We start from the raw sequence: 12,643 nt of genomic DNA, 5'->3' as shown, positions 1-12,643 counted from the left end.
CAGGAAACACAAGAAACAGAAAATCAGAAATAATGTAAGGTAACACAAGAACCACAGAGAGGGTAAAAATGACTAAATTAAACAAGAAACAAAAGAAGCTTAACACCAGGACTTTGTGTTTGGGAACACAAAATGCATAAAGAGGGGTAAAATAACAAAATAAAACAGGACAGAAACACATAAGGAACACAAAACTTACAATAAAGGAAAATGACAAAAATAAAAACAGGAAATACCAGAAAATACCAAATACACGTTTTCAATTTATTACTGAACTCATGCTTCAAAAACAGAAGAAGAATAAGCATTTGTTTTGAATATTATATTAAACGTCAATATAATTATATCTGATTTTCACAATCAGTGCATCTATTTAAAAAAACAAGATGGTAAAAACAAAAAAATGCATAACGGAAACACACTCTTAATTAAACAATACTAAGAAATGGGTTTTAGTCAGTTGGAGTATGAAGCCTGTATGAATCATTGCAACATAAGTTGGAACCGGACGTCCGGTAAAGTAAAACTTGGCTTTGTATTTAAGCTCCGGAAAACTTTAATAGAGTTTCACTCAGTGAGTCAAACAAAGATTTGCTGTTGTTAAATGAGTTTATTACCTCTCCTTATCTGTTAGAGTTTGTTTGTTTGTGGTTACTATCTGCTCTTCTTTCCATGCAGGCACTCTGCAGTACATGGCTCCAGAAATCATTGATAAAGGCCCTCGAGGATATGGAGCCCCAGCTGACATCTGGTCCCTAGGGTGCACCATTATAGAAATGGCCACTGGGAAGCCGCCATTTCACGAGTTGGGAGAACCACAGGCAGCAATGTTTAAGGTTGGTATCAAGTACATGTAAGATGTTTGATCATTTCAAATAAATAAGTATAAACCAGGGAGAGCTATGCTGGAAATAGAAGCTCCTTTAGCATATTTCTGTTACAGGTGGGCATGTTTAAGATCCACCCAGAGATCCCGGAGTCGTTGTCTTTGGAGGCCAAGTCGTTCATCCTGCGCTGCTTTGAGCCGGATCCTCACAAAAGAGCCATCGCCTCAGACCTCCTCAGAGACACTTTTGTAAGGCAAACAACGAAAGGAAAGAAGAGCAAGATCGCCTTCAAACCGTCAGGTGAAAACATGAACATTCATTCATATAAACCAAGAGTCTTCAGCCTTTTTTCAGCGAGCTACTTTAAAAAAGCAGAGTTAAGCTGCTGCTGTGCCACAGTGTAAGCACCAGACTTTACATAAGCAACATCAAATATTATTTCAGTCTTGCTGAAATCGTTCCTGGATAATATCTCAGCCGCTCAATCCATTGCTTTTTTGCTTTTTTCACCCTACCATCAGTGAATAGCTTCCTACATTTAGGTTGTGCAGCACTTAGAATAATGCCTCTGTTGCATCATTGGTATTTTTGTCAGTTGGGTTCAGCTATAATGAATTTGACTGCGATGGTGCTTATAATTTGTTTTCAGCTTTTACTTGGTTTGCTCATAGCGCTAAACTCCTCATTGTAGCTCGGCTAGCGCATGGTGTAGTTAGCCTGGCACGTCGATGGAGCTTGCTGCTACATTGCTGCAATTGAAGATGTTCACATGTTGCTGGACTTTACCAGAGCATCACCTTTTTATTGACAGCTGATAGACCTATCATGGTGGTAGTGGTGGGTGGTAAATGGGGGAAGGACATACAGGAAAAGTAGCCCCAGGCTGGACTTGAACCCGGGCCACTCACGTACATGGGGGGGAACCTAAGCATGAGGCTATATGTGCCTGGACATATGTGCTTTGATTGAATTTAAGAAGGAAGAAGCTTTTATCAAGAATCAGATTTTTTGGACACAGTCTGTGAAACTTTTGGTAAGCCACAAAAACCTTTGGGGTCTTTTGCCTTCAATGAACAGGACAGCTAAAGAGAAGAGAAGGTAAATACGGTAAGACAGAAACCAAACAGTGCCAGATTTGTGTTTCAAACTTGCAACTAGTGCACCAACGATTATAGCCTCTGTTTATGATGCCTGTTCTACCAGCTGAGCTGAACCGGTGTTCCTTCTCTCCTCTTGTTTGATGATTTCACAGACTACATCCACAATGTTTCCCTGCCGGTGCAACTGCAGTGCGAGGCCGCTGGAAGCAGCAGCAGTGAACATGGCTCTGTGAGCCCTGACTGCGATTCCAAACACGATGTTTTCTTCCAAAAGAAGAAAGACTCTGGCTCTGAAAATCTGCTCAAACCCCCCAACTCCAACTACCTGAGGTGTGTATGTAAAGTTGAAGTGAGTGCATTCAGGAGTCTTTTGATTTTGAACAACTTTGAAGTCCAAACTTCAGCGGTTGGGCTAAGATTTCTTCAGTATTTAGGGTTTTCTTTGCCTGAGCTGCTAATGCTTCACTTATATTGTTAAAGGAGTGATTTTATTGACTCCAGCACAGATTTTAACCTGTCAAATTCAGTTCACTAAGGCTTCTTGTAGATATTGTGCTTATTCTTAATGCAAGATCGATGTCAGACCTCATATTACTGCATGAAAACTCCTGCAGGGAAAGTACAGATCATGTGCAATGTTGTGAATGTGTGTGTGTGAGTTCTTGTGTGTGTATATTTTGGTGACAGGTGGCCTGATTGTGCAGACTGTGTGCTCCGTTGCCTTTAACAACATGGATATAATGAGCTCTGATAATTTTATGAGCTTAAGCTGGAGAATGAGCACACACGCACGGGTACACACATACACATCTGCGTGTGCACAGACAAGTGTGTGTCTGTGTTAGTGCACCTCCTGGTGTGCTGACTCATGCTGTCTCTGCACTTTCCTGAGCACACAGAGTAGCCAGGAGAAGCTTGTATCTGTAAATAAACCGGACACCGCGTCACACAGCTGTAAATCAGTTGTGCATGTCTTATATTAAATTGCAGTGATGACTCACTCTGTGTGTGTGCTGCAGTGTTCCAGATGAAGGCTCGGTATCTGAGGACCGCAGCGCCCCCCCTTCCCCTGAGGACAGAGACGGGGGTCTGTTCCTGCTGAAGAAGGACAGTGAGAGACGGGCCATCCTGTACAAAGTCCTCAATGAAGACCAGGAAAAGGTCATCTCCAACCTTAGAGAGAACCACATTCAGGTGTGTTTATCCACCCTACTCCTAGAGCCCATGATGCATTGCAAGCACTTCCTTTACTCTAAGATAAAAATGTTTTAATGTCATCTGTTGCACCTCAAACCTGCAGCATGCTACTATCAAGGGATGGGGGGACAAAATGAAGAAAAGGCCACAAGCATTGGCACCACTTTTTAACTTTGTGCATTTAAAGAAAACAGGGAGTTTACCATTCAGTAATAAGCTGTGTAGAGGGCTGCCTTCATCAAAACAACTCTCTAGTAAGGAGAACAGGTAACAGCAAAGGAGGGCAGAGTGACTTGCAGGCTTTGAGTCTATCTCACAACATTTACCACAGGCTGAGAGCTTAACTACTATACTATAGGTCAGTGTTATTCAACCCTGCTCAACCAAAGAGCCAAAGTGAAGAATAAAGCCTTTGCAAGAGCCAAAGTCTAAATGATGAAAAGTGGCAAAAATGAGTGGAAGTGACAATGAAAATAAGTAAAAGGTGGCAAAAATGGTTGAAAAGCAGCAAATAATGGGTGAAAAGGGGGAAAAAATAGGCATGCAATGGACAAAACTGAGTGAAAAGAGGAAAAATGGGTGCAAAGCCACAAAAAATTGAGTTACAGGTGGTCCAAAAGCAGTAATAATGTGGTAAAAAATGAGTAAAAAGTAACTCAATATGGACAAAATGCTGTCATAAGGTGGGATAATGGGGAGAAAGTGGCATTAAAGGCCAAAAAGAAGCTTAAATGTGAAAAATATAGCAAAAAAAGCTGGACAAGGTCACTTAAACTGATTTAAAAAAAGGCAAAAATGGCCAAAAGCAGAAAAAATGGGTTTAAGCGGCAATAGAACTAAGTGAAAGGAGGCAAAAATGGTCAAAAAGTGGCAAAAAAGTGGTGAAAAATCGGTGAATTAGGAGCAAAATAGGCATACAATGAACAAAACTGGGTGAAAAGTGGCAAAAAAATGAGTTACAGGTGGTCCAAAAGCAGCAAAAAAATGAGTGAAAAGTAACTAAAATGGGCAGAAAAGCTGTTAAAAGGCAGAAAATGGGGGAAAAGTGGCATTTAATGGCAAAAGGCAGCTTAGATGGACAAAAAAGGGGATTAATTGCAAAGAACAGGATAAAAGTGGCTTAAACTGATGAAAAGGGGCCAAAACAGGAAAAAAGTGACAAAAATGGGCAAAAAGTGGCTAGAAAAATTGGTAAAAGTGGGTAAAAAGCAGTGGAAATGCATTAAAGGTGGCAAAAAATGTTAAAAAAGGGGCAAAAAAGTACAAATAAGGGCAATGGAAATGTTCAGAGAAAAAATAAAGGTTTACAATTAAAACCGGCTGCATAAGTGTGGGAAGCAAACTGATTAAAGTGACTTGCATTGGATAATTTCTGAGGTCAAAGTTTCCCATTTTAAGGTTTGCTGGGAGGGTAAGACATAAAAGAGCCACAGATCATCACAGAAGAGCCACATGTGGCTCAAACCCACATGTTGAGTATCACTGCTATAGGTAGTAGATCCAGCTATGCACATGGCAAAAACAGGTAGTTCTGAAAAGCAACATAGCTGCACAGAAACTTCACGTTGTGGACTCTGCTGAACAAAACTGAAATCGTCATACAGTCTGCATAAAAGCACAAGCAGCTATCCTGGCCCATTGCTGCCTATTTCTAAACAAGCTTAGTTAAATCAATGTAAATAATAGCATGGCTGCTTGGAAAAAGTACTAGTCTGTGGATGATATTCTCATTTTATGAGTCACTCAGTCTTTTAAAACATTGTTTAACTGATTCACATGATTCACCTCTTTGGGTTTTCAAGCCAGAAAATCAGATTTTTTCCAGAAAAAAATCAAGTCCCTGTTTTTAATTTAATCCAGCTCAACATGTGATTAAAGATGAAGCAGTATTTGCTAAAATGACTGATGTAAGGGTCAGCCTGTTTGTGTTTCACTGTTTTGTCCATTGATTCTTCTTATATTCAGTGTAAGCAGATTCCAACATGGCAGTATCACCAAACTTATTTTAACCAATATCAGTATACCACACACCTTTTTATTGTAAAACAACACCAAGTGTCTCCTGTGCAACGAGATGCTCAGCCAGGCAGAGCTGAGAGAGGGGCAGGGGAGTTAACAGTCTGGTTGTTATTTGACTTTTGGGGCTTCATTCAAAATGTTTTAGGCTCACAGTGGGCCTCCCTGAATGACAGTTGCCCTAGGCAACCACCTATACCTGATAGTACAGTTCTGCATTTAAGGTCAGCATATGATTTATACTAAGCCAATGTATATCAGCTGTAAATATCAGCCGAGGTTTTCACATCTGCCCAGACCTATAATTAACTTTTAAAGCTAATATTTGATATCATGTAGCTACTAAATCTTGGTAGCTCATAATGCAACTGATGAATTTTGCTTGCTTTTTTACTCTAATTGTTGCATTTTAGGCATTACTTCATGTTGCCAATGTATATTGGTCATGCCATACCTACTGCCTTCACGTATTTTTATATTGCTGCTATTGTATGTTGATCATTTATGATAATGCTTTTCACTTAATTTTTCTCATAGAATAGGGCTTATTGTTTTATTTATCTAGTGTGTTAGGCCTTAGCATTTGAACTACATCTCTGAAAATTGTATGTACATTTTTTACTTTTATACAATTTGTACATAGTTGGTCTTATTTTTCATCCTATATAATGATCAACAGTATATTTTGTGTATTTTGTCTTGTCAGCTGTGGTCTTGTCAGATGTCTTCTCTTGTTTTTAGGATTTTTATGTATGTTTTTGTGTCAGCTTTATGTGGGACAACAGATGGAAATTAGCAACTCACCAAATCTGGTGTTACCATGTTTTCATTTACTTTGCACTGTCCCTTTATAAACAAATAAACTCAACTATCTGCTGATGCCGATATCATGCTGATGATACTGTGCATCCCTAATTAAGTCGCTTTGATTTATGTGTAAGCTGCTTCAAACCAATTGCACTTAGAGGGATTAATTAAAGTTGTTTGAATTGAGAGGTGGTTCAGCATCTGAAGAAGAACCAGGTACCATGCATGATCCCCAATGGGTCACATCATCTGTGTAAATTTTCTCATCACAATACATTTACTAGTACATGTCTACCTTAGAACACAAAGTAAGACTAGGAGCCTGCATCACCTGCTGCCACAGTATGTTTGAATGCAGCCACCAGAGGGCACTAGAGACTTTTATTTTACAATTCAGTCTAACAGAGGATGTTAACTTTGTTAAAGAGCCTTTCAGTGTTTGTTTTAACTGCACTTTTTTTAAAAGTAGGCCTTTGAATTTTTCTCTAAATGGGTCTAAACAGATTCATTTAGTGGAATATGATATGAATTTTCCCTTTTTACTAGACCTATACATTTAAACAAGGCATATTTACACCCAGGTGCTGACTCAGCTGCAATATCTGTGAGTTTCTGAATTTAAAAATATGTGTGTTTTTACAGGGCAGTGAAGAGCTACAGCTGTCCGTAGATCACATCAAGCAGATCATCTGCATCCTTCGAGACTTCATCCATTCCCCGGAGAGGCGTGTCATGGCTGCCACAATCTCCAAGCTTAAGCTGGACCTGGACTTCGATTCCACCTCCATCAACCAGATTCAGCTAGTGCTCTTCGGCTTCCAAGACTCAGTAAGCTGAAATTCATAAACATTTTAAACCCATTAGATACATGCAAGAAAAAGTGCAATTATGTAAGGGATTAAGCCTGATTTGTTGATGCTGACAGCACATTTACACAGGTCTAGAGGTAGACTACAGAAAAAAGTTGAGTGCAAAAATGTTTTAAGATAAGGGTTTTTATATACTTATTGTAGAAAAGGCAAAGGGAAAGAGAGTAGGTCATACTGCCTGGTATCCAAATTTTTAGTTGCATAAGATTGTATTAAGTGGAGATGACTTATTCTGATGCCAAATTCGTGTTTATTTCAATGTATTTAGACAGGAAAATCTCATTTAATTTTTTGCCCATGATTCTTTGTGTCTGATTCCGTCAGGTCAACAAAGTCCTGAGGAATCATCACATTAAACCTCACTGGATGTTTGCCATGGACAACATCATCCGTCGAGCTGTGCAGGCTGCCATCACCATCCTCATACCAGGTAGGGGCCTCAGATGGCTGCATCCTAAACTGAGTTTTTACCTCTATCTAATAGAGACATGCAAAAACCTTGTGTCATTTATCTGCCAATAAAATGGTCAAGTAGTCATAAGATGTGAAAAAGATGTAAAGCAAAACTCCACACATAAAGTCTAGTACATACAACTTTAATATGCCATCGGCCTGATGTTTGACCTTTATGCCATCACCACAGAGCTGCAGACCCACCTCGGCCCGGCGTCGGAGTGTGAAGGAGCAGAGAAGGAAGATGAAGTGGATGAAGAGGAGGCAGAGTTCGGTCCTGTTTTGGCTCCTCACACTGATGACTCTGGGGCGACGGCTGACCCCATCCACTCTGCGAACAGCACACTAAACTCCGCCCACTCCCAGGAGCATCAGCGCTCACATCACCAACTGGGTGCACAGCTGGGGAGGCTCAAACAGGAGACCAACAGGTAAAGACAACAGTAATGGCTGTTAATTTTAAGCTTCTTATTCTCTGATCAGCAGTGGTGGTAGGGCAAAATATACACCTGGTTTTCCCCGTGTGTACGTTTATTTCCTGTGTAATGAATGAATAACATTACAAAGAAGTACATGCCAGCAAACACACGGGTCAATGATCTTAAGGCACTTCAAGTTAATTTTTCTAAAGAAGTCTTCCTACATGGAACAAAGTACTAAACATAGTTAAAAAAAATAGGAACATTTGGAGCATTTAAGGAAAATCCAAGAACTTTTTGGATGAAGCTGATATACTCGTATATTTCAATTAAAGCCTGATACATAACTTGGGTTAGATGACTTTCTGCACACAGTAAAGCTGCCAAACAGGAAATGGTGACTTTATAAAAATACTACATAATATAGATATATAATAATATAGATTCACAATTTCTAGTAAAAAAGCAAACTTGGTTCACAAACCAACCATTTTGTGTCTCCGCCATGATGAGACCAGAGCTTTAGAGCGATAATATAGATTTTTCTGGCTTTAAAAACTGTTGGAAATATACTGTATGAGGTAATAAGTAAAGTACTAAACAAAAAAATATGTACAGCATGGGAGTAATACGTTTTCTTTTGTCATGTGAGATTTGTGGTGATGAAACAGTTCCAACTTGTACTTTCCTCCATAGACATTCATTCACACACAAACACAAAAGAAAAATCGCCTGCAGGTAAGCTTGCATGTCATGAGACAATAAGGCTGCACACCTTCGCTGACTCCAAATAAGCAGACACACGCATGCATACACCCAGATGCATTCCTCTAGGGCTGTACGTGACAGGTTTGCCACTAAATCCCACAGAGTGATGACACACTGAAGTTTATACAGTAGTTAGTGGTTAAGTATGAGTGAGTAATCTCCAGTGCAAAACCTTAATGTAGCTTTTAAAAATTAAAACCAGGCAAAAAAATCTAAATGATACCAGATACAAGGAGAACTGTTAGTAGATTGTAGAGTTATATCTCTAGGTAAAAGTCTCAGTTCAGTTACAGTTTCTGCCTAAAACAATGTAATGATAATGAGGACAGTGCAACAGCAGGACAAAAGCTTATAAAGAATTAGAAACATAAAGAATAGTTGATGTTTATGTCACACATACACTCCCCTTTAAAGTATTGGAACGGTGAGGCCAATTCCTTTATTTTTGCTGTTGACTGAAAACATTTAGGGTTTGTGCAGATAAAGGCATAATGAGGAAGGTTTCTGACGGACAAATACATCAGATTGAGAGAGCAGATGCTAAAATGCCATTACAAAGCAGCAAACAAGTATTTGAAGCTGCTGGTGCCTCTGGAGTCCCACCTACCTCAAGGTGTAGGATCCTCCAGAGGCTTGCAGTTGTGTAAAAACCTACTATTCAGCCCCCCCTAACCAATGCTCACAAGCAGAAACGGTTGCAGTGGGCCCAGAAATACATGAAGACTCATTTTCAAACAGTCTTGTTGACTGATGAGTGCCGTGCAACCCTGGATGGTCCAGATGGAGGAGTAGTGGATGGTTGGTGGATGGCCACCATGTCCCAATGAGGCCGGGACATCAACAAGGAGGGGGCGGAGTCATGTTTGGGCCGGAATCATGAGGAGAGAGCTGATAAGCCCCTTTAGGGTCCCTGAAGGTGTGAAAATGACCTCGGCAAAGTGTATAGAGTTTCTGACTGACCACTTTCTTCCATTGTACAAAAAGAGAATCGTGCCTTCTGTAGCAAAATTTTCTTCAAGCATGACAATGCTCCATCTCATGCTGCAAAGAATACCTCTGTGTCATTGGCTGCTATGGGCATAAAAGGAGAGAAACTCATGGTGTGGCCCCCATCCTCCCCTGACCTCAACCCTACTGAGAACCTTTGGAGCATCCTCAAGCTAAAGATCTATGAGGGTGGGAGGCAGTTCACATCAAAACAGCAGCTCTGGGAGGATATTCTGACATCCTGCAAAAAAAATTCTAGCAGAAACTCTCCAAAAACTCACAAGTTCAATGGATGCAAGAATAGTGAAGGTGATATCAAAGAAGGGCTCCTATGTTAACATGGAACTTGTCCTGTTAAGATGTTTTTGATTGAAATAGCTTTGATTTCAGTAAATATGACCCCCTGATGGTGCAATTTCTACAAATGACCATTTTCAGTTCTTTACAACCTATAAAATGTTTTAAAAAGCTGTTGTACTTGATAATGTGGAACAGTGCATTTTGAGGTTTTTATTTTTAAAAAATAATTTTTGTCATTATGAAGTTTGTTCAAAAACATTTGAATTATGCTCTAATGGCTGATGACTTGAAAAATATTCTGACTTTTCATGCAACTTTTAACCAAGGTAACCAATTTTTCTACCCATTTTGCCACTAATTTTGTCAACTTAAGCCATTTTCGCTGCTTTTTTGCAATTTTGCAACTTTTTAAAAATACTTTTGACCCATTGTTTGCTACTTTTTTGGAACTTTTTGCCACATTTAACCCATTTTTTCTACCTTTTTGATGGTTTTTACCTACTTTTGGTAATATTTGGACATTTTTTACCAATTTTTTCATCACTTTTTACCATGTTTTAGCAATGTGGACCCTTTTTTGCCACTTTTCTGCCACTTGTAGCCTATTTTGTCACCTTTTTGACACTTTAAACCCAAATTGCCACCTTCTTGCTAATTTCAGTCACTTGCCTTTGTTTGGCCACTTTTTTGCCTAATTTTGCCCATTTTTTGATCACTTTCAAACCATTTTAACCCCCCCCCCCCTTTTTTTTTTTTTTTTACAACATTTAACCCTTTTGGCCACTTCTAACCCATTTCTTCAACATGTTTTGCAACTCCTAACCCATTTTTTGGCCAATTGTTAACCATTTTTGACTTTGTCTTGCCACTTTTTACCCAATTTTGCCATGTTTTATCATCATTTTAAACAATTTTTGCCACCTGTCAGGCACCTTTTGCCCACTTTTGCCACCCCCAGTTGTGTGGGCCCCAGAACCCTCTCCCCTTTATCCCCTCTTATGGACCACCTTGACTGTTATATTATTTAAAAATTCTATTTTGCCATTATATGAATATGGTGTGCCTTGAGATTTAGACTTAACCGTAGGTGTGCCTTGGGCGAAAAAGTTTGAAAACCACTGATCTAACCAAAAGCCAAAGATGACAGATAGGCCATGTTTTACTCTACTGAATAGAGCTAACAGATTTCTGTTATGATAAAACTATGCCAATTTTTTGATTACTGGGACCAAAGAATTTCAGATTAACAGCAATGGGACTTGTTGTGACTGTAGAAGAGTGATCATCAACTGGGGCCACACCTTCCAAAATGGCCCCCAGTGGATTATTAAGGTCAGAGGGTGAGGAAAAAATATGTTGTGGTATCTTTTTTCTTTAAACCACCGCAGCCATTAAAACAACCCCCAAAAAATAATCTATCAGAAATCTTTATTTTTTTTGTTCAGAAATCAACGTCAGCCAATAATTAGCAAATATGATACATGCTAAATACATACTCACCAGTCCAATCTTGATTAATGCTGCTGTTTTCTGCGTCAACTTTGCGCATTATGATCATTAAAGGTTTGGTTTTCCCTGTCTGAGAATCAAAACAAAACCTTTAATGATCATGCACATTTTTCATCAGTCACACACCAGCATATTTGCATCAAACTCTGATAGGCTGCACATCAGTCCCAGAAATATTTAGCCAAAATATTTGGGACTAACAGCTTAAGGCTGTGAAAAAAATACTTTGGAAATGAATGCAGACTGCACAGTATGCTAGCCTTCACATAATGAGAGCTGAAGTTTAACACAGATTAACCACCCACAAGGAGGATTAAGTTAGTCTTCACTAGTGGATCAAGTAAAGTATAATCATTTTGGCCTCTCTCAGTGATTTGTAGATGGCATCATCAGGAAGTGCATGTAATCATCTTAAAAAGTTAAGATTCATTCTTTACATACCAAGCATTATCAAGTAAGAGCTGCATTTAATCATAATTAGTAGTAAATAGATAAATATGTTTGTAATGAATCTTCATTTCAACATGTCTGCAATGCTATCAGTTTTTGATAATTAAATACAGCTGTTGAAATATTGAGCTACCAAACTTGTTGGTAGGATTGCATTACATTACATTACTTATATATGGCAGTTATTTCTTCCCTCTATTTACTAATCAGGCTGTCTCTGTACCCGATGGCTAATATGTAGAATCTAAAAATATTTCAGATTGTATGATTAAGGTTATGAGCAGCTGTTTACTGGTTTTAATACAACTATCTCTAATGCCGTCACAGTCAGCAGGCAACAGCAAACATCAAACCCCAGGATTTCACCCCTTTTTTTTTTTTTTTTTTTTTTGTTGCAAAAGACAAATGCACACCAGGACTACCAGCTAAGTCACATTTGATCTGAATTTACAACTGATCCCTTAAGCGTCTGTTGGATTTCACGTCTGTGGAAATACCACGGTGAATTTTTTCACAAATGGCAACTATGAGGCCTCACAGTCCAGCCGAATTTCCTGGTGTGTGTATTTGGAGGATTATATTGTAAAAATCAGTTGAAACTGTCTCTATGTCTGTTTTTTTAAACATTGGTTTGTAAACAGTACAAGTTTAGCCAGCCTAACAAGCAAATAGAATAACTAAGCCGTTTTAGAGCACTTCTGGGCCTCAGGACAGCCTGTCTGAGCTGATAGCATTGATGAATGTTACTGTGTTTTAAGTTCCTTTCACTTTCCAGACTTACTGGTCCTTGCCATGCACAAGAAAAAAAAGGGAGAGGAGGCTGTCATTGCTGAAATAACAAACATACCGACAGCCTTACTAAACATGAGAACTTCCTCTTTACTGAAAAGTCCCTAGGGGTTTTGGCAGCAATAACAAAATGCTAAACGGTTAATGAATGC

The 12,643-nt window shown here is 39.1% G+C and overlaps 1 protein-coding gene across 3 annotated transcripts in view; it reads left to right on the top strand.

Annotated features, from left to right (window-relative positions):
* map3k15 (mitogen-activated protein kinase kinase kinase 15) overlaps positions 1-12,643 on the top strand; it is a 44,270-nt gene that overhangs the window by 25,150 nt on the left and 6,477 nt on the right. For all 3 annotated transcript variants that reach the window (XM_041814574.1, XM_041814573.1, XM_041814575.1), the window contains 7 exons: positions 679-836; positions 944-1,127; positions 2,080-2,257; positions 2,947-3,121; positions 6,590-6,775; positions 7,141-7,246; positions 7,460-7,700. In XM_041814574.1, the coding sequence (XP_041670508.1) occupies positions 679-836; positions 944-1,127; positions 2,080-2,257; positions 2,947-3,121; positions 6,590-6,775; positions 7,141-7,246; positions 7,460-7,700 (1,228 nt within the window). The remainder of the gene's footprint in view (positions 1-678; positions 837-943; positions 1,128-2,079; positions 2,258-2,946; positions 3,122-6,589; positions 6,776-7,140; positions 7,247-7,459; positions 7,701-12,643) is intronic.

Source organism: Cheilinus undulatus, linkage group 19 (genome assembly GCF_018320785.1).
Source record: "Cheilinus undulatus linkage group 19, ASM1832078v1, whole genome shotgun sequence".
NCBI classification, from domain to species: Eukaryota; Metazoa; Chordata; class Actinopteri; order Labriformes; family Labridae; genus Cheilinus; species Cheilinus undulatus.
Note: the sequence above shows the minus strand (reverse complement) of the source record. Positions and strands in the feature narration are given on the sequence as shown.